The following is a 22676-nucleotide window of genomic DNA, read 5'->3' as shown; positions in this document are numbered from 1 at the left end:
TGAATCAAAATCTGTTCCACTCCATCCATATTTAAACTGCCTCCAGATATCGGATTGAAATACCTTCAAAATTGACACACCAGATGTTTAAGTGTTTACAAAGAGGGGTAAAAATACCTCTTAGACATTAGTAACACGTTGTTAAATTATATACAGTGATCCCCCGATCATTGCGAGGGTTCCGTTCCAGGACCCCTAGCAATGATCGGGTTTTCGCGAAGTAGCGCTGCGGAAGTAAAAACACCATCTGCGCATGTGCAGATGGTGTTTTTACTTCCGCCACAGCAGCGAGGAGCCGAAGATTGGGGTTTCCCCGCCACCCACGCAAACTCCTCGCTGCTGCCGCGCCCGCCGCTCGCCCGCTCTGAAAGGGAAAGCCCCCCCAGGCCAGCTCCCATCCCCCCAGGCCGGCTCCGATCCCCCAGGCCGGCTCCGATCGTTTTAAAACAGGCGCGCCGCTTCTCCGCTGACTCCTGGCGAACTTCCCCGCTTTAGGAGTCAGCGGAGAAGCGGCGCACCTGTTTTAAAACGATCGGAGCCAGCCTGGGGGGGCTTTCCAGCAACCCCCGAGCCCGGGTTGGGGGCTCGGGGGTTGCTGGAAAGCCCCCCCAGGCCGGCTCCGATCTTTTAAAACAGGCGCGCGGCTTCTCCGCTGACTCCTGGCGAACTTCCTGGGCGAAGGGCGAAGGGCGAAGGGCGAAGGGCGGGCGAACGGCGGGTGGCCGGGCGAAGGGCGGGCGAGCGGCGAACGGCGGGTGGCCGGGCGAACGGCGGGCGAGCGGGTGCTGGGGGGGGCTTCGCCCTCCCGCCAGCAAGAGGGGGAAGACCCAGGGAAGCCGCCCAGCAGCTGATCTGCCCGGCGCCATCTACGCATGCGTGCCCATAGAAAAAAAGGGCACGCATGCGCAGATGGTGTTTTGACTTCCGGGTTGAAAAATCGCAAATTAGCCTGTTCGCAATGGTCGGGAACGCAATAACCGGGGGATCACTGTATTTTGAATTTGTCATATATCTTGGTATTATTTATATACGAAGTTAGGTTTTGATGTGGTTTTTGCTTCTCCAGAAATTACTGTTTTGCCAATTCCTACTCGATCACGAAGCAATAATTTGAAACGTCCAAAGTTGGGAAAAAGAATTGAAGAACCCGGACTTTCTGAAACTGAAGATGCAAATACTTCTGAAACATCTGGAAACAGGTATAGTATGTGATTCAATAAAATTACAAATGAAAAATATCTAAATAGGCCTTGCATATATTTGTACAGAAAGGCAGTATGTCACTTCACACTGAATAATGTATAGTAGTAATAGTAATAATAATAATAATAATAATAATAATAATAATAATAATAATAATAATAATAATTTATTAGATTTGTATGCCGCCCCTCTCCAATGACTAGGAGCGGCTCACAACAAATAATACATGAGATACAAATCCAGTATTAAAAACAATTTTAAAACCCTTATAAAAAACAATCATACAGTTCAGACAAACCATACATGAAATGTAACAGCTTGGGGTATGTCAGTTTCCCCAAGCCTGGTGACAAAGGTGGGTTTTCAGAAGTTTGCGAAAGACGAGAGTGGGGGCAGTCCTAATCTCCGGGGGGAGTTGATTCCAGAGGGCCGGGGCCACCACAGAGAAGGCTCTTCCCCTGGGTCCCACCAGATGACATTGTTTTGTTGACGGGAACCGGAGAAGGCCAACTCTATGGGACCTAATCGGTCGCTGGGATTTGTGCAGCAGAAGGCGGTCCCAAAGGTATTCTGGCCTGATGCCATGTAGGATTTTATAGTTCATAACCAATACTTTGAATTGTGACCGGAAACTGATCAGCAGCCACTGTTGATGAGACATGGGCATATCTAGGAAAGCCCATGATTACTTTTGCGGCCGCATTCTGCACAATATGAAGTTTCAGAACACTTTATTTATTACTATTAAACTGTGAAATTCAGGAAATGAATCTAAAGCTGCATAAAGGAAATAGCTTTTATCAAGTTCAAACAAAATAATAAAAAGCATTCTTGAAATTTTTAAAGTTCTCCAGAACTCTTCACCAGGAAAGATGTTACAAAAAGCTCAGCATTGGGAAAAATCAAAAAGAGTTTAAATATTAGACTAGATATTTCACCTGGGATGACTGTAAGTCATAACCCATCCCAAGTTGTGGATGGAAAACACTAGGTAGGTTTTGTCGGTGTTGTGTTACAAAATAGCATTCTTTGCCTAGTGTTTTTCCTGCATGCTTGAATAACCCAGATCTGAAGGTGCTAACAATTGCTCTTTGCTAGGACATAATGCATATAACTTCATACAGTCCTAAAAATCAAGTTGTGTGCATTTCGGTATTGCTCAGTTGCTATTGGCTGTTCTACATGTATTTTTGTTATTTCTCTTCTGTTGCATAGACTGGATCCTATTGCTCATGTATCTGAACATTCAGAAGAATTGATAGATGAGATGGAAGAAAAAGTAATGGACAGTGAGCAGGAAAAGTTAGTGGAGAATTCAAAACAGTTAGTCCAAGAAACACTCCAGCAGTGTATTCCATCAGAGAAGCAAGATGATAGAGAGGTACGACGACTTATTTGTTTAATTTATTTATTAATTACAGTAATTGGATTTGTATGCCACCCCTCTCCGAGGACTCAGGGCGGCTGACAATATATATATCAGAAAACATAATAGTACATCTAAATCCAATTAATATAATTAAAAAAACCTAAAAATCCTAATATAATTTAAAACATTCATTATCATTCACTCCATGAAACACACTAAAAACACTCGTTGGTCGGGGGGAAAGATCTAATGACCCCAGGTCTGGTGACAAAGATGGGCCTTTAAACTTTTTCGGAAGGCAAGGAGAGTAGGGACAGTGCGAATTGCCGGGGGGGGGGGGGGGAGCTGATTCCAGAGGGCTGGGGCCCCCACAGAGAAGGCTCTTCCCCTAGATCCCGCCAGCCAACATTGTCTGGTTGATGGGACCCTGAGGAGGCCAACTCTGTGGGACCTGACCAGACGCTGTGTTTCGTGCGGCGGAAAGCGGTCTCGGAGGTAATCTGGTCCTATGCTGATAACTTTAAAAGTACAGATTATGTATTACTAGTATTTTTAATCCTGCCTCTGTGACAGTGGTCTTCCATAAGATTACACACCATTTTAAAAAAGGGGCATTCCTTGTCATAAAGTTTAGCAGCTAGGAGTATAAAGATACAGGATCGAGAGAGTGGGCAAAAAGGGGAGGACTGACAAAGGAAGAAGGATACAAATAATAATACTTTAATGTCACCTAGATGATGTTCCTAACAGTCACAGAGTATAGTCTTTCTCTGGCTCATGGCAGAAGCCAGATTGATTAGTAAAGCTATTTCTATCCATTATTAGAAATAAAGCATTATGACAGCTTTTATTTAACATTGGCCTTGGCTGCCCATAGAAAAAGTAATATTTGAGAAGACTTTACAAAAATCTTAAGATTCAGAAAGGGCTGCAGTCATTCCGAAATTGTTTTCATCCCCCTCATTTTGGATATACAGTAGTGGAAATAAGAGAATGCATTCAGGAAATAATTATTCAGATAAGTTTTCAGTCCTACAGTGTGAATGTCTGGTTGTGTCTGAATTCTTCTGATTGATTCTACATGGATGCATCACTTTGATGGGCTCATATGCTATTTTTGTTTTTTAGGAAACAGATATAGAGCCAATTAATGGAGAAATAATGGAAAATGCTATCAAGGTATCAATAGTAACTGAAGGATCCACAGCAAATGAAGTTCTGGATGGAGAATCAAAGTTACAACCAGACAATTCAGAAGAAGCAACTTTAACTTTAATTGTCCCACTAATCCTTGAGCCTTCAGAAAAATCCACTGAAGACAATGATGACAATATTTCAGATAAGGTGAGGGAATGTTAAAATAATGTTTTCAGACTATTTTACACTTGGCCCCTGATTTAATATCTTTTAATACCAGGCGATGGATTTTATTTTGTTCTTCCAATTCTTTGAATTTTAAGTTCTTATTTAGGTTGCAGTATGATCTCCTTTTCCATCTTCAGTTTTCTTCTTGTAGTTTTTTCATGTGCTTTTCTTCTTATGTACTCATTTTAAACGTTGCAGTTTGTTGAATGGAAGTTCATTTGAGAAATGTTCTGCTTTAACAAATGAAACAGTGTTTGAATTTCAGTTTACCCAACATTTAACAATCCCATCCATCTCTGCTTTTTTTTGCATGCTGGTTTTATATGGAGACTTCAGACTTGGCTCATTTTTACTATTGACCTGATTTTTCTTGGGTTGGGCCTTAAAGTGAAGATTTTAGATAACATTTTAGTTACCGGTAATAAAAATCTACGACAGAAGCATTGGGAGAATGAATGAAGTAAAGAAGTATTCTTTGGATTAAAAGCAGCATCTATGATAATTGCATTTCTTAAGAGTTTTGTAGTGTTCTAGTTATATTTAAAGCCCTTCATGGCACCGGACCAGATTATCTCAGGGACCGCCTTCTGCTGCCTTCTCCAGGTCCCATTAACTAAACAATGTCGTTTGGCAGGACCCGGGGGAAGAGCCTTCTCTGTGGCGGCCCCGGCCCTTTGGAACCAACTACCCCCAGAGATTAGAATTGCCCCCACCCTCCTTGCCTTTCGTAAGCTTCTTAAAACCCACCTCTGCCGTCAGGCATGGGGGAACTGAGATATTCTTTCTCCCTAGGCCTTACAGTTTACGCATGGTATGTTTGCATGTATGTTTGGTTTTATAATAAGGGGTTTTTTTAGTTGTTTAATATTGGATTGTTACATGCTGTTTTTTATCACTGTTGTTAGCCTCCCCGAGTCTGCGGAGAGGAGCGGCATACAAATCCAATAAAATAATAATAATAATAATAATAATAATAATAATAATAATAATAATAATTTGACTTACAGTGGTGTTTCTTTCTTCCTTAGGTTGAGAATTTGGCAGATTCTGAGCTGCCAGCAGAAGAGGAGCAAGTTACACAAAGAAAAAGAGGAAATGCGGATCCTGTTTCGACAGCAGAAAAAGAAACTTCTAATAATGGTCTTTCAAATTCAGTAGCAGGCGAAACTCCAGAAGATGCCATTTCTGAAAACGTCTCTCTCAACACAACCTCTTCCTTGGAAGAGCAAAGCGAAGAGGGCGGCTCTGACTCGCCAGAAGCTCCCATTGCTCTGGGCCAGGGAGCTCTGATGATGGTTGAATTGGAGGACATCTCTTACCAACAAAAGAACCAGATGGATGAACAGTCGGAAGAGTCCGCTGAGCCAGTGTCCGAGAGAGCTGCTGACAGCAGTTCAGAAGAAGCAGAAATTGAGGTGCCCGTAGTGGATAGGCGGACCTTACGAAGAAAGGCTAAAGGATACAAAGGCCCACCTAAGAAAAAAGGAAAACTAATTTGAACAGGATTGTGGTCAGCCTAAGTGGGAATGATTGCCATTTTCATTGTATTCCTTCCTTCACTGAAAAAAGCTGTAGAATTACATACCACTTTAGGATACACATGTATTTAAATACTGGAATCATTCCCAGTTTTTTATAGTCTGTTACTTATTTTGTTATTTAACCACTACATAAAAGGGACTGAACTGATAGGGAAATAAATGTCTACTTTTGCTAAACAATAATCATAAAGACACCAGAAGTTAAAGTAGGGACAGTAAGTATAAACCAATTCTTTTGGAGATGTTGAAAGACAGATGCCACCTTAGCAATTGTATTGTTAAGCTGCCTCAAGTGGTTATTTGTAATGCCTCCTGTTACAAGAACACTTAATTTGTGAAGTGTCAGGCATTTTTTAAAAATCCCTCAATGGTTAATTGCACACCTTGATGCTTTTTCAAGCTTATCAAGGATAGGTACATATAATTACAGTTTTTTTCCAAACCCTTTTACTGTTATTTTGTAGTAAATTTACAAGCCTGTTTTAAACATAAATATAAAATTCTTGATATTAGTTCTGCTTAGTTTAAAATACCCTTCAACTTTTCTATGGATACTATATACCCACGTTAAAAAAGCCCCAGATTATAAGATCCTAGCTAAGCCTGAACCTTCAATTGATAAACAACCTTCAATCGATATGCAAATCTGTGTTGAAGTAATCCTGATTATTTTGCCAGTGAATAAAGCTCCTAATACATATATAGTAAAGTGAACTACTTCATAGTAATTGTAGATTAGACTGTCATAAGAACTTACGGTTATTATTTTCAAAATATTAGCAGTTGGACAGATTCAATCGTTGGTTTGAAGCATATTCAGTCTTCAGTTTGAGTATATGTTAGTAAAGATATTCACCTGAAAATACGTCAAAGTGTTCGTTCTACTCTCTTCAGAATTGGTTTGTTCTGGCTCCTGGCTGGGGAAGCTCTCAAAACTTCTCAATAATTCTCTTTTGTCAATTGATTGCTTTTTTAAAAAAATAACTCATCTTGACATAGAGATGCTGGGTTATTGTTTTTGTTTTAAAGTGTGATGAGAAGTTTTGGCTTTGAGGTTTATGGAGTTGCCAAGTTGTTTGGATTTTCAGCACGATTACACATTTTTCTACCAGTGTACATTTTGTATATCGTATTTTAGAATTTGTTCAGAAATCTTGGTTCAAATATAAACACTTTGTAGGAAGCACATAAAGAAGCCTGTATCTTGTACTCCTCTCCTTTTTGGCAAAAATAAGACATTTTGACAATTTAAGATTAGGGCAGGTTTTTTGCTACTTAGTGCTGAGGTTTTCGAGATGGACAAGATTAGAGAACAGTTTTTGAAAGGGACCATAGCTATGAATGTTAGACGTATTGAGCTAGATTAATATGCCAAGGAGCTTGATAATTCTCATTCTGTAAAACAAAACAATATTTTGTGAAGTGGTTAAGTGTGTATTTCTATTATGGCTTCTGGATTGATGGTGATTTAATACTATATTAAATGTGTTTTAAATCAGTGCTTTTCCCAAATCATAAATTTGATTTGTACCTTTAAATAAAAATTCTCAGTCTGTAAATTAAATTGGTCTATATAACATTTAATTGCAAAGTTACTTCTTATATGAGAGCTGAGCTTCTTAACTTTTTTAGGATGTTCAGTTATAAAATCTTAAGGAAAGGTAATTTTGACATTGTGGTCATTGTTTTGTCTATAAACCAAAAGGATAATTTCCCTTGTATGTGCAAGTATGAAAAACCTTCTGAAGAAAGCAACCTACCAGCTGAAATTATTTAAAAAATGTCTCTTGGAGCATATATTGGTTATGAAACTTACGATGGCTGTAGCAAGGTCTGGAATTATTAAATTCAATGCTGATTTGTTATGACAGCAAATATTTATATGTATTATGTAACTAAAATTTGTTTTTTCCTCCCCTCACTGGAATTAGGTAACCTTGCTTCAGTAATATGCTATTGGTATCTTATCAACTATAGTCTTGTAGGTTTTTTACATTGCAGTAGTTATTGCAGTAAAACACTTAAATTATGCTGAGAACTTAGTTAAAAACAGATTTGTAAACCAAATGAAAATGTGCAGTGCTGTGCAGCTTTACAAAGGAACATATTCTCAAAAGGATTATTATATTGTTTAGCTTAAATAGGTACAAATGATTATCGGGTCTGCAAAGAACAAAATAGACCAGTTTTTGATAAAAGTTCATAGCAGAAGTGGAAAAGATGCTGTACAAAACAAAATTAAAAAGCAGTATTACTCTTGATTTTAGTTTTATAAATACTTAAAGCAGCATGTGAACTCAACTATATAGTTTTCTAGGATCTCATCATTCAGGTTCTTACTGCTTCCAGTGTCAAGGTGTATTTTACATTTCATGCACATGTTATCATTTTCAAGTATGATTTCATGAACTGATTTACTGTACCTATTGCATGAAGTATGTAGAATCTTTTCTACATAAAATTTAATAAAATGTTTCCCTTTTAGCTCAATAGAAATGTTGTGGCTTATTTTTGATTATTCACATCACTTAATCATGAAATTGTAATGCAGTGTACAACATTCATTATTCATCATCATTGCAGCCTATGCTTTTAAGAAAATTATCTGAAGAGTTATTGCAGGATCCAGTCTGGGTTGGTCACTGGGACCAGAGGTTTTGTCTTCTGAGCTTTTCTTGAAATGGATTCCAGCACGAGTCCGAAAGTCCGGAAGACACAACCTGTGGTCCTGGTGACCGACCCACATTGGATCCTGCAACGTTAACCTGGGACACACGTTTGCCTTCATTCATGAATTGTATTGTTAATAAAACGTTTTAATAGAATTATTTTTTAAATTAATGTTTCTTCCTTATGGTGTGTATTGTTTCTAACTTAACATTTGTAATTTTCTTACAGTACTTACTAGCTTGAAAAATTCTTTAGTCAGGGTGGGTAAGCATTTATCCAGACACCCACAGCTCAGTACAACTTCCTGCCGCATGAGTTCCAGTGACCGGTGAGGTCCCACAGAGTCAGCCTTCTCTAGGTCCTGTCAAGACAATGTCGCTTGGTGGGGCCTAGGGGAAGAGCCTTCTCTGTGGGAGCTCCAGCCACTGGAAATCCATATTGCCTCCACCCTCCTCGCCTTCTGTGAGAGTCTGAAAACTCATTTATGCCGCCAGGCTTGGGGCAACTAGATCCTAGCCCTCCGGATGACGAGTGTGGTGTATGCCTGTTGTTTGAATGGGAATAAGTGATTTTTAATGTTCCAGGGTTTTAGAGTAATTAGTTAAATTAATTGGATTTTAGATATTTACATTGTACATTGTTTTTTTTGATATTTTGTAAGATGCCCCGAGTCCTCGGAGAGGGGCAGCATATAAATCAAATACATAAATAAAATCTGATCCCTTAGGGGTAGGCAAAATTAGTTCTATATGTGGACTTCAACTCCCAGAATTCCTGAGCTAACACGATTGGCTCAGGAATTCTGGGATTTGAAGTCCACAAGTCATAGAAGAGCCAACTTTGCCTACCCCTGCCTTAGGTTCAATAGAAACCTTGTTCCACCAAGTCTTGAATGACTGAGATACTATATGCAGCATGTTTACCCATAATAATAAATTTGAATTCTATGCTTCTATAAACCAGGGGTTCTCCACCTGTGGGTTGCAACCCCTTTCATAGGGGTTGCTTAAGACCATCGGAAAAAAACATATTTCCAATGGTGTTAGGAACCGAGACACCGCTCCTCTATCCGTCTCCAGGCAAGTCCATCCACATGCAAATAGGCTACTGTAAGAAAAAATATCTGTACCATGAGAATTTTTGAGCATGGCCAGGCACTGCACATGCATCGCCATCTTGTTTTTTGTTTTATTTGCAATTTTTTAAAATAAAAAATCGGCACTGCACATGTGTGCATGCGAAAAGCACCCACAAGGTGCATCCACACAGTGCAGGAGAAAGCAAACCAGCAGTGAGGTAAGTTAGACCCCACCTGAGTTTCCTCATTGTTCTGCCGGACTCTCTGGTAGGAGACTCCCAAATATTCAAAGGTACAAATTTCAGACACACGTTTGAAAATTCAAACCAATGTTCTTTAACACAAAATTCAAAATAAACTAAGCACTCTTTTTGTATTGCAACGAGCACTCGTCCCAAAACAACCTGGTAGTTTGTACAAGTCCCTTATCAGTTCGTAAGTACTTAGCTTGCAGCTGTGAAGAAAGTCACAGCCCTTTTTCCACGAAGTGAAACACTGCTTTGGTTTCAAAGTGGTGAAAAGTCAACAAGGGCCGGAGTCAGCAAGACATTCATGAAACACGATCAGATAATTCTCCACAACGGCCAAACCCACACGCTGCTATTTATAGCAGCAGCACTAATTACAGCAGCCCCACCCAACCACCGGTGGCCTCATTTACTTTTGTAATAATTCTTTAGTTGTTGCTTCCTATGCATCACTCTACGCCTGCGTGGATGAGTTATTAATTCTTGTTCAGAATCCAGAGATGATAGTTGATTGATCTCCTCCTGGGCTGTCTGCCAAACTCTCCTCCTCCCTGTCACTCAGGCCTCCTTGGTCAGAGACTTCGTCGGCAGATTCCACTGGGAGCAAAACAGGCCTGCAGCATGTGGAGGTCTCCCCCACATCCACCTGCACATTCCTTGGGGCAGGAGCTGGACCAGAGCTAACCACAACATTCATTATCTTATTATTTTATGGTAGGGGGTCACCACAACATGAGGAATTGTATTAAAGGGTCCGACATAAGGAAGGTTGAGAAGCAGTGCTGTAAACTATCAGAAATGTGTGCAAAGCAGAAAACCAGGTGTGGTGGGACAGGCTGGGAAAAATGAAGCTCTGACGAACTGCCGCCCAGGGGGCTTCGGCCCAGGACCATTTTGAAGGGACAGTGAAGGAGAGGCATCTTGGATGGAGGACCCAGAGGAGCAGGTAGTTCCTTGAGCAGTCAGAGACAGCTCTTCCAATTGGCGGGGTGGTAGCCATTATTAAACAACCACTTTAAAGTGGTTGCAACCAGACTAAGTGTGCAGAAACGATGAATGGACAAAGTGCTGGGACGGGTTAGAAAGAGACCAAGAAATATATATGGATAATATGGGTTGGATAATGATAGAATTGATTATTCACTATGATTATATATTGATTAAAAACTATGTATGACTATCAAATGTGACCCAGACAACACTTTGTGCAGAAACTATGTATTTGTTGGAAAAAATAATTTTAAAAAATGTTGAAAAAAGTGTGCAAAGTAGAAAAGTAGTAGAAAAGAGAACCCTAATCTATTGATCACAAAATGCAATTACCGTAATATAATGTAACATGTAAAATACATATTGGATATGAAAAAGGTTAAGCTTGGTTGCAATAACATGCACTTCAATAATTGGACTACTAATCTATATTATTAATAGTCCAGGCTTTTGATTCTAATGTATCCAATCTTGAGTAGGTCAACTCTCCTTATATTCTGAAGATTTGGGAATTCTGCAATGGTGATAGGATTGACACTAATACCAGATTACAGAGGAAATGGTAATAAGCTTCTAACCACACTTCTTCTCAGAAGGAATTCTGATTCTACATTGACAGCAGCAAACATAGTAACTTCAGAGTTTCATTAACATTTGACATATATGAAGAAGAGAAACCAACTTCAACTAAAAATCTGAGAACGTGAAGATGTTATGCACTAGGCTAATGCAGGAAATATTTTAATATAGTGATAACTCGTCTTACGAACTTAATTCGTTCCATGACCAGGTTCGTAAGATGAAAAGACGAAGCAATTTTCCCCATAGGAATCAATTTAAAAGCAAATAATGCGTGCAACCCCATCCCAAAGTCACCCCTTTTGCCTTGCGCCGCTGGGAATCCCCGCCTCCGAACTTCCATTGCCAGCTAAAGTGCAGGGTTTCCCGAGACTCCCCTCGCTGGGAAACCCCACCTCCAGCCTTCTGTTGTCAGCTGAAGCGTGGGAATTCCCCTGAGGCTCCCCTTGCTTGGAAAAGCCATCTCCGGACTTCCGTTGTCAGCCAAACTGATTCCCTTCATTGTTGCCGATGCTGCTTTGAATCCCAGCAAGGGGAGCCTCAGGAGAATCCCAGCACTTCGGCTGGCACTTTGGCTGATAATGGAAGTCGGGAGGTGGGGTTTCCCAGCGAGGGTAGCCTCAGGGGAATCCCCGTGCTTCGGCTGACAACGGAAGTCCAGAGGTGGGGCATCCCAGCGGCGGCGGCTTGGGTTCGTAAGGTGAAAATAGTTTGGAAGAAGAGGCAAAAAAATCTTAAGCACCGGGTTCATATCACGAAAAGTTTGTATGAAGAGGGGTTCTTAAGACGAGGTATCACTGTATAAAAAATGAGGTTACAGTTCAGTCACCCACATTCCCTGGTTAAGAATATTTTGTATGCTTCAAAACTTTCCCTGGAACTAATGACCTGCAATGTAGTATGAACATGCTTTGTCACCATAAAGATATTCCTTGATATTTGCCAAGTTGGAATATTGATATTTCAACTTATGTTCCATGTATGTGAAATCTGGAGGAGAAAATTAGTTTCAGCTATTACTTGTCCATACGCACCCTATTTTCTTAAGACTGAAAAATTGACAGTATATGCAAGAAACAAAGGACCAGATACTCTATTTTCTAAGATAAGTTTAGGTTTTGTAAATTTATTTACAATGCTAATCAAGAATTTTTATTTTTATTTTTATAATTGGAGAAAAATCAATTCTGCATAGTCCTTTGTTTTCAGAGATGGCTGTTCTGAAATAAATTCTTTTATCCGAAGTCTGTAGAGGCTTCTTGTGTGTGTGAAAAGTTTCCACACCATAGCTGCAGTGTCACTATACAAGCAGGACTGCGTTAATGCACCCATCATTTTCTGGATTATTGGTTACTTGTGCATATTTTCCTGAAAAGAAAACAAGTTTATTGAAACTGGATATTTATAATGGCAGATTCTTAAATAACTCAGTCTATGACTACAGTACATTTTTTTAAAAAAAGCATCACCCCATAGTTGACATTTGACTACATTGTCACAAAACAACTGTACTTTAAGACAGCGTTTCCCAACCGGTGTGCCGTGGCACACTAGTGTGCCGCGAGACACAGCCAGGTGTGCCACGAAGCCTAGGGAAGCTCCAGCTGGGCGGGGCGCTGCCAGTGCCAGACCGCCAGTGCCTCGGACCTGGAGCTCCCACTCGCAGCTGTCCCCCGGCTACTGCCCGATGCATCTGTTTCCGGCGCTCTCCTGCTGGGCCCCAAAGAAGGAAGGTGGGAAAAAGGAGAGCTTCATTATTCGCGCCTCCTTTTTCCCACCTTCCTTCTTTGGGGCCCAGCAGGAAAGCGCTGGAAACAGCGGCATCTGGCAGTAGCCGGGGGACAGCTGCGAGCACCGTTACCCGTAAGCTGCTCCCTCTCCTCCGCCGCCTCCTGTCTTGGGGCACGATCTGCCCCCTCTCCTCCGCCGCCGCTTCCTGCCTTGGGGCGAGCAATCGGGGAGTCCGGGACTGTGTGGCTTTGCTCCATGAAGAGAAAACGGCCGACTTTTCCCTGCTGCCCGAGCCGTTTTCTCTTCATGGCGCAAAGCCACACAGTCCCGGACTCCCAGATCGCTCGCTTCTCCGGTCAGCAAAGCCATCTGCCCAGGAAAGCGCCGCGCATTGAAAAAGTGCGATGCTTTTCCGGCAGCCGGCTTGCTGGCTGGAGAAGCGAGCGATCCGGGAGTCCGGGACTGTGGCTTTGCGCCATGAAGAGAAAACGGCAGCAGGGAAAAGTCAGCCGGGCTAACGGGAGGCGGCTCGTGGCTGGGCGCTGGGGACGTCTGGGAGGGCGAGGGGGCTGATCGCTGCTGCCTCTTAGCTGCAGAGCCGGCTGGCGGAGGCGAAGACAACAGCCGCCGGCTCTCTCCCTCCACTCTCTCCGGCTCTCTCACTTTCTTTTTCTCTCTGTTGCCGGCGTGGTGAACGAGAGAGAAAGAGAGAGAGGGAAAAAGGAGGGGAGAGAGAATGAGAGAGAAAGAAAGCAAGAGAGAGAGAGAAAGAGAGGGGGGAAGCAGGGAGAGGGAAAGAGAGCAAAAAAGAGAGGAAGATGGAGAGAGAGAAAGAAGGGAAGGAAGGGAGAGAAAGAGGGAGGGAGAAATAGAGTGAAATGGAGGAAGAGATTTTTTTTTGTCCAAACTTTTCTTTAGTCCCCCCCCCCGCCCCCCCCTCAGTGTTCCCCAGAATTTTGAAAATATGAATAATATGCCGCGGCTCAAAAAAGGTTGGGAAACACTGCTTTAAGGAGTTAAGGGGAAAAAGAATAATGGGTCTTTATTTTTCCCAATTGAAAAGATACTTCTGGGATATTGGACAAACCAACATTAACATCTGATACAACAAAATTTGCACAATGTAACCTTTGAACTGCATAATTTCTTCTGATGCTGATTAGATGGAGACCATTAATTTGGGATTGAAATGGAGAAAAATCAGAACGGAACATCAAGAGAGATTGCTAGTATATGAGACGTGTTTAAATACATATGGATGTTGACTAGGAATCTAATGTATTACTGGAGCAGGGAAGAAATATTGGTGTACAATATTAATGAGGTTTTTTTTTCTCATCATAAGATGCGCTTGAATTGTTGCTAGGCAAATTTAGACAAAGTCATTTGATTATCAAGATCCAAACAAACGGATTTTTAAAAAAATCTTGACAAGCAAGTAAGACTTATTTACTTATTAAATTTGTGTGCCATCCATTTCATTTAGAGGTGAATACATATCCTGAAAACCTACAATTTCATACGATTCTGACATATCTAATTGCTTAAATTTCATCTTTTGGCTGTGGCGAGGAGGGCGTTTGCCCAGGTTCGCCTGGTGCACCAGTTGCGGCCCTATTTGAACAGGGAGTCATTGCTCACAGTCACTCATGCCCTCATCACCTCGAGGTTCGATTACTGCAACACTCTCTACATGGGGCTACCTTTGAAAAGTGTTCGGAAACTTCAAATCGTGCAGAACGCGGCCACGAGAGCCATCGTGGGGCTTCCCAGATTCGCCCACGTTTCTACAACACTCCGTGGCCTGCATTGGCTGCCGATCAGTTTCCGGTCACAATTCAAAGTGTTGGTTATGACCTTTAAAGCCCTACATGGCATTGGAACAGAGTACCTCCAGAACCGCCTGCTACCACACAAATCCCAGCAACCGATAAGGTCCCACAGAGTTGGCCTTCTCCGGGTCCCGTCGACTAAACAATGTCGTCTGGCGGGCCCCAGGGGAAGAGCCTTCTCTGTGGCATCCCCAGCCCTCTAGAATCAACTCCCCACGGAGATTAGAACTTCCCCCACCCTCCTTGTTTTTCGTAAACTACTCAAGACCCACTTATACCGCCAGGCATGGGGGATTTGAGACACCTTTTCCCTAGGCTCTTTATATTTTATGTTTGGTGTGTATGGGTTGTCTGGTCTTAATATGATACGGTTTTATATATTTCTTTTTAATATTAGATTTGTTTCACTATAATATTGTTTTTATCATTGTTGTGAGCCGCCCCGAGTCTTCGGAGAGGTGCGGCATACAAATCTAATAAATAATAATAATAATAATAATAATAATAATAATAATAATAATAATAATAATTATTAAATGCTTCATTCATTAGCATTATTATTCATTAGCATTAGTGGGAGATTTTGTGTTACAATGGTTAGAATGCAGTATGGAGGCTAACTGTGCCCACAGCCACCTGACTTACAATTCAGATCAACTCAAGGTTTACTCAGACTTTCATCCTTCTGAGGCCAGTAAAATGAGAGACCAGAATGTTGGAGGCCCTATGCAAATAATGTTAACAGTATAAATCGCCCAGAGTGTGCCCTAAAACACTATGGGATGGTATATAAGCCTAAATTCTATTGCTACTAATTCTTCTTACTTAAAAGTAGTATTTGGTTACTTACCCCAGATAACTTTGCCCCCTTGGGTGACGAGACCAAGCTCACTCACGTTCACCTCGATAACTGTACCTCTTGTGATTACTCCCAAAGAAGTATAGAGAGGAGAAGAAGGATTCTTTTTTACACCAAGAATAGGTAGGCAAAATGTGGCTTTAAGTTCTGGATGTGTTACATGGGCCTTCTTAAATCGCAAACCCTGTTATTCAACAGAATAAATAAAATTCTTAATAAGTAACAGTAGAAAAGAGAGAATTCAAACTAACACATGCAATTATTTTTAATCCCAATCCTACATAAGTGGGCTTCATTTTAAACCCAGAACTATTAACCTACTATAAAAATTATTTACCATTGGTCGAATAAAACGCTCGTATTTTGGAGGTTTTCTGGTAAAGCCGTCCCCTACAAAACACACTTTGGTAACCATTCTTTTCCAAGCCTTCTTCTTTCGTTTTCCTGTGCGAATCACTTTGAGCACTTCCGTTTCTCCCTGGGCCCGGACTTTGGGCACAGGAACCTCCCATTTCCCCTAAAAAGAAGTAATTTGTAATGTTAGGGAGAAAAAGATGGGAAAGGGTCATATGGGCACGCCTACAATATATTGCTTCAATAGCTTTGTAACCTACTAGTTTGTCTGACACAATAACAGAATACAGTGTTCCCTCGATTTCCGTGGGTTCGAACTTCACGAAAGTCTATACCAGGGTTTTTCAAAAATATTAATTAAAAAATATTCATGTTTTCCCCCCTATACCACGTTTTTTCCCACCCAATGACGTCATATGTCATCGCCAAACTTTCATCCGCCTTCAATAAATATTTTTTAAAATAAACTTTAATAAATAAACATGGTGAGTAATAATGTAAATGGTTGCTAAGGGAATGGGAAATTGTAATTTAGGGGTTTAAAGTGTTAAGGGAAGGCTTGTGATACAATTCATAGCCAAAAATAGCGTATTTACTTCCGCATCTCTACTTCACGGACATTCGACTTTCGCGGGCGGTCTCGGAACGCATCCCCCGCGAAAATTGAGGGAACACTGTAATTGTATCTGCATCACAAACCATACAGGAACTGTATCGACAGCGTCACAAACATTGAGGTTATTGCTAATGGTCTGTTTGATTATAAACTCTATGTCCATTTCAAGTTTAACTATTTAACAGGCCTACTTGAAAGAACAGCCCACTGGCACTTGAATCACAGATTGTTCTATTTTCTTTCCTTTACACTGTGAGCAAAAATAGTAAGCTTATAGTCAAGCTAATCCAGCAAAGAACCATATATTGAACAAGTTGGGTTATTATGAAAATATGATATATTTATTTGATTCATTGCATTTACCACATATTTTATTACTGTTACTTTATTATTTTCTTTTGTCTGTTTTACCCTGGGATTAGAACCTGTACTATATTTTATTTTCTTAGAAAGGGTTATTAATTAATAATCTACTACTACCGTGTTTCCCCGATAGTAAGACCCCCCCGATTGTAAGACATATGGGGGGTTTCAGGGGGGTCGGCTAATATAAGCCATACCCCGAAAGTAAGACATATGTCTTACTTTCGGGGAAACACGGTACTACGTAAAAGCGAGGGAGCTGTGCGCGGTGGTGCGCTGCGCCCAGAGCTTGGGCCACCCGGCGGGCGAGGCGGCGGCCCTGGCTGAAGCGGCGCGGCTCTGGCTGCGGCACGAGCGGGAGCTCCGACTGCGCTTCCTGTGTAAGCCCAACGCCGACAAAGAGACGTCCAAAGGCGGACGCTTGAAGCTCAGCGACATCGGCGCCGAGGACAAGTCCAGCTTCAAGCCTCCTCGGCTGGCGGAGGAAGCGCGGTGGTGGCGGCGGCAGGCTCCGGAGGGAGCTCGGGCGGTGGCCGCTCTGCCGCTTCGGCCAGGGCCGCCGCCTCGCCCGCCGGGTGGCCCAAGCTCGCGCCACCGCCAGCTTGGGCCACCCGGCGGGCGAGGCGGCGGTCCTGGCCGAAGCGGCGGAGCGGCCACCGCCCGAGCTCCCTCCGGAGCCTGCCGCCGCCACACTTCCTCCGCCGGCCGAGGAGGCTTGAAGCTGGACTTGTCCTCGGCGGGCGAGGCAGCGGCCCTGGCCGAAACAGCGCGGCTCTGCCTGCGGCCACCGCCCGAGCTCCCTCCGGAGCCTGCCGCCACCGCCACGCTTCCTCCGCCGGCCGAGGAGGCTTGAAGCTGGACTTGTCCTCGGCGCCGATGTCGCTGAGCTGCAAGCGTCCGCCTTTGGACGTCTCTGTCGGCGTCGGGCTTGCGCAGGAAGCGCAGTCGGAGCTCCCGCTCATGCCGCAGGCAGAGCCGCGCCGTTTCGGCCAGGGCCGTCGCCTCGCCCGCCGAGGACAAGTCCAGCTTCAAGCCTTACTCCAAACCTGGCGCGGATAAGGAGGACTCCTCGGCCGGCGGAGGAAGCGCGGCGGCGGCGGCAGGCTCCGGAGGGAGCTCAAGGCGAAGGGCGCTTCGGAGACGCCGGGTGGGCGGGCGAGGCGAGCGGCCGGAGCTGCGCCCTCCTTCGCCCGCCTCCTTTCCGGCAGCTCCGGATGGGGTGGGCAGGCGGGGATGCGGATGTGTGTCCGTGTGTGGGGGGGAGGGTGCTACTACTTTTTACGGGACACGGGTGTTGCGGGTTCGGGTAGGTGGGTTGGCCGGGTGTGTCTTATTTTTTCCAATATAAGACATACCCCGAAAGTAAGACATAGGGGGGCTTTTGGGGGTAAAAAGAAAGTAAGACACTGCCTTACTATCGGGGAAACACGGTACTACAGTTGGATTTTATCTGTATGGGAAATCTGTAAAGTGTGGTTTGATTACATAGACAACTCTTATTTGTTCTTCCTATTAAGTGTGTATAGGAAAATTGTATCAAAATAAGCCTTTCAACAGGCAGAGGAATTCTTCCAATATTCAAGATGACATAAAATTCCTTTCATTTATACTGAAGAGTGGAGCAATAGGAATTTATATTAAATATTATACTGCACTTTTCAAAGAGGAAGAATGGCTATATCTTCCCATACTACTAACCAGAGCATACAAAACTTTCACCAGACCAATCCTTGATCTGTCTGGAACCCACACCGCATTTTGGATATAAACACTCTAGAAAATGTCCAGAGATACTTTACTAAAAGAGCCCTCCACTCGCAACAGAATGCCCTACGCAACTAGATTTCCTAGGTTTAGAAAGCTTAGAACAACTTCACCTTAAACACGACCTAACCATAGCCCATAAAATCATCTGCTCCAATGTCCTTCCTATCAACGATTACTTCAGCTTCAACCATAATACATGAGCACATAACAGTTACAAACATAAAGTAAACCGCTCCAAACTCGACTACAGAAAATACGACTTCAGTAACCGAATAGTTAACGCATGGAACTAACTATCAGACTCTGTACTACCATCATCTAACCCCCAAACCTTTACCCTTAGACTATCCACTATTGACTTCTCCCGATTCCTAAAAGGTCATTATGGGGCGTGCATAAGTGCACTAGCGTGCCTTCCGTCCCAGTCCCAAAGTTTCTCTCTTACTAGTATCATGTATATAAACATTGTTATACCTTTGTATACTACCAATTCGTACTTGTCAAAATAAGCAAATAAATAAATAGGAATACAGGTAAGCATTTCTTCTCAGCAAAGGCTAATTCCTTGTTTTCTAGCCATTTTCTGTACACAAGTTTAATTTTGCTTTATATAAGTTACCATATGCTTTAAAAAGCTATACTCATAATTCAAAGCTGGAGATATAAAAGTGCTAAGCAAATTTATGGACAAATGTGGATAAATCCAGTTATTCCCCATCACGCGCAAATTAGAATGGATACTAGAGCCATTATTTTGCAAATTAGTATTTTAAAGCAACAGTAAATGTTCTGGCAAATTATACTTATTTAAGCATATGCATGACTTACAGCTTTTTCTTTTCTTTTTTGTTTGATCATGTTGGAAAGAACTTTTGCTCGAGACTGACTCTCCCGATCCAGCAGGTATGCTGGTACAGCGCCTTCTGGGGTCTTGTCTTCATTCTTCTGCTTGGTATTTCTCTTTTCATGCATTTTAATACTAGAGAGATAGATACAACATAGTGCTTTTCAGATTTTTTCCAAAATAATCTAGCATTAAATCAGCAACACTGCCACAGTTACACTGTGTATCTATTGTAAAAATTTCCAAAGCTTTTATAATACATCAATGGTTTGAAGCTTTGGAATGCCGCGATCCCTTAATACAGTTCCTCATGTTGTGGTGACCCCCAACTATAAGTCTACCGCCAATTCTCCCAAAAGAGCTTTAAGCTGATTGGCAAGAAGGTCAGAGGGACCACCCAACTGTAAACGCCTGATTGATCAGATTGTAAAAATATGTTCCAAGGGGCCAGAATAGAAGCTTTAGTTCCTAACTCCATGGGAAAGTTATCTTTTCTCACGGTCTTAGGCAACCCCTGTGAAACAGTCATTCAACCCCAAAGGAGTCCCGACCCCCAGGTTGAGAACCACTGCAATAGATACACTGCAATATGGAGTCATATAGGCAAAATATGCAAAATTACTGCCAACTGTAACATGAAGTATATTTCCTAAATAAATGCCTTAAGAAAACTATATTGTTATTAGATCTCACGTTTGGGCAATGGATATAACACAAAAATAATCAGCATACATTTCCAGTAAGTCTAGATCGCAGCAGTACAATTTATTATATCAAAGTCCTTAAATTTATAATGAAAGTTGTCTCACGTCTTTTTCATCTGTATTTTCTCCGCATGGCGCTGTTTATGATACAGTTTAGCTTTTAATCCTATCATTTTCTTGGCTTTCTTTGAACGCTCATGAGCCTCGCGTCCTTCTTTCTTCCTTTTCTTCTCATGGTAATCCAAGCGGTAGCCATAGCGCTTCCGATGTAACTCTATATATTCGTTTTGTGGCTATGAATTAGAGAAAAGTTAGAAATTAAAACTGTTAAGATTATACCCATCACTTTTTCAGTGTCTGTATTTCCCCAATTTATTTTTGTGGTGTTCTTAGCAGCGGATTACTATCTGAAATTAAACATATTGTCACTCATATTTAGTCTCCAAGTAATTACACATGAATCTTCCACTAAATAACAAAATTAAATCTATTTTAAAAAGCCACTTTAAAATATCCCAAGCATCCATTTTTATTTTCAGTTTTCATTCTGGCTATTTTAAGCAAACAGGCACAAAAATACTTCAAAGTGAAACTCTAGCATGAAACATTTGATTACAAATTTATTGAATAATCAATTTCTATCACTGGATAAATGAAAAATAGTTTATGCTATTACAACTGTTAATTAGCTTACTAATAGCAGCTGTCTTTGTTCAGCCGAAGGTTCTTAACAAATTTGACTATAGTATTATTTTGCATCTCATACCTCACATATTTTTTCCAGTTTGTAATGCATTGTGCAATTAAATGACACAAACTTGAACTAATAAAAGCATACAATTTCTGCAAAAATATTAAATACAGCCCAGGAGAGATACACACACACACACACAAAAAAAGAATAGATAATTTCTAGTCAGAAATGTAAGAATCTTAAATCTATGATGGTAGATGATACTGAACACCTCTTGTTATCCTTCACCATACCCCATTTCTGGCAGGTAATGTTGCTAAAAACAATAGTTCATCAACAGCTAAAAAGTCACTGACTATCCAGTTTGGCATTAAATTTTTTCTGCTTTTGAATTAGCCAGACAGTAAGCAAGTAAGCAACTCTCGCTGTAAAATGATGTTGGCTGGTGTAATATTGAACTGCAATGCAATACTATATTTTCTTTTATGTACACTGAAAGCATATGCACCAAATTCCTTGTGTGTCCAATCACACTTGGCCAATAATTCTATTCTATTTTATAAAGAATGCAAGACTACCCAGATGCAAATCCATTGGAGATCAATGGAGATTATTTCCAGCTGCAGCGATGCACATGAGACTTAAGTCTGAGCTACCAGCATGATTATAATGACAAACCATGGTGGATAAAAATTGATGATTTTTAAATTAGATTTTAAAAAATTAAATCGGATTTATTTTATTTTTATCAAATTAATTTTAATAAAATGCTTTTGGAAAAAAATGAAAGGATAGTTTTCTATTTAAGATACATTAATAATTTAGTTTATCCAGCATGAAATGGAATTTAGCTACATAGCATGAGGCTGTATATTCTGCAATATTGGGACTGTCGGCGAAGTCAACTGCAGGTCAGAGGAGGAGGAGAGATGATAGTTGATCTTTAAAGAACTCTTAAGGGATATATTGTACAAATGTTAGTATGTTGTTTAATGTTTTTGTATGGGTGTTTTCTATTTTTTGTATGTACTGTATTGTATTTTTCTTTTGATTTGCTTTTAACGTACGTAATCAAAAATATATATATATATTAAAAATAGTTGCTCTTTAAAAATTATGATTTAAATCGAGTTGATTTAAATCAAGCCTTTTTAAAAACTAGGGATTTAAATCGACTCGATTGAAACCAAACCCAACCTGCTAAGAACTATAAGCGGGGGAGAACCAAGGACCGACTTCTCTCTCCTCTTTCTCCTGGTTTTCCGCAAGGCTGAATCCTGAATCCCTCGAAAGCCTCCCCTCTTCCCATTCCGCTCAAAAAGCCCGCCGTCAGTCGATCACTTCCACTCACCATTGTAGCTCGGCGAAGCCCGAAGTCCAAGCGGACACCGGCAGACGACCACCTTTCTTTCGATCCAGAAAGGGGAAAAAAGGAAGAGCGCTGGTCAAACAAGTCCGGGTTGATACCCAGTTCCACTTTCCCTGCGTTCCGCCGACCAGCGAAGGAGCTTCTATGTTGTCTGGCTATTCAGGATGGAATGGAATGGAGTAGAATAGAATACTGTATTGGCCAAATGTGATTAAACACACAGGGAATTTGTCTTTGGTGCATATGTTCTCAGTGTACTTAAAAGATACACTTTTCAAGAATCATGAGGTACACTAAATGATTGTCATAGGGTTCAAATAAGCAGTCAGGAAACAATCAATATTCATATACGGCTCAAAATAAATAAAGGGGACAGTCAAATAACACATCCTAGATCTGAATGAATGAAATATTCTAATTGAGTACTTTCTTCTGCACAAAGTTGAATGTGCACAACAGCAGGTGAAATTGATTGTCAATCAGTGTTGTTTCCTAAATAT

General features: G+C 41.5%; 2 protein-coding genes across 10 annotated transcripts in view; one reads left to right on the top strand and one right to left on the bottom strand.

Moving 5' to 3' along the window:
• The window catches only part of FAM169A (family with sequence similarity 169 member A), a 62580-nt gene extending 54612 nt beyond the window's left edge, over positions 1-7968 (top strand). For all 9 annotated transcript variants that reach the window (XM_070743163.1, XM_070743172.1, XM_070743165.1 and 6 more), the window contains exons 10-13: positions 1067-1199; positions 2419-2584; positions 3701-3916; positions 4966-7968. In XM_070743163.1, coding sequence (XP_070599264.1) covers positions 1067-1199; positions 2419-2584; positions 3701-3916; positions 4966-5436 — 986 coding nt within the window. In that variant the 3' untranslated portion in view covers positions 5437-7968. The remainder of the gene's footprint in view (positions 1-1066; positions 1200-2418; positions 2585-3700; positions 3917-4965) is intronic.
• A 4171-nt stretch (positions 7969-12139) lies between these two features.
• NSA2 (NSA2 ribosome biogenesis factor) lies at positions 12140-22271 on the bottom strand. The gene is made up of 6 exons (XM_070736350.1): positions 22159-22271; positions 20219-20406; positions 19394-19544; positions 15803-15982; positions 15457-15649; positions 12140-12411 (listed from the first exon to the last, which is right to left on the bottom strand). The coding sequence occupies exons 1-6, from the start codon at positions 22159-22161 to the stop codon at positions 12344-12346; spliced, it is 783 nt and encodes a 260-aa protein (XP_070592451.1). The 5' UTR covers positions 22162-22271; the 3' UTR covers positions 12140-12343.
• Positions 22272-22676: the final 405 nt, after the last annotated feature.

The sequence above is a fragment of the Erythrolamprus reginae genome, chromosome 2 (genome assembly GCF_031021105.1).
Source record: "Erythrolamprus reginae isolate rEryReg1 chromosome 2, rEryReg1.hap1, whole genome shotgun sequence".
In the NCBI taxonomy this organism is placed as follows: Eukaryota; Metazoa; Chordata; class Lepidosauria; order Squamata; family Dipsadidae; genus Erythrolamprus; species Erythrolamprus reginae.
This window is presented reverse-complemented; position numbering and strand designations above follow the sequence as displayed.

Coding starts and splice junctions, on each gene's coding strand:
- NSA2 (XM_070736350.1), bottom strand. Junction 19,545..20,218: donor AAAATACAGATGAAAAAGAC/GTGAGACAACTT, acceptor CTATCTCTCTAG/TATTAAAATGCATGAAAAGA. Junction 12,412..15,456: donor AGGGGGCAAAGTTATCTGGG/GTAAGTAACCAA, acceptor TTTTCTTTTCAG/GAAAATATGCACAAGTAACC.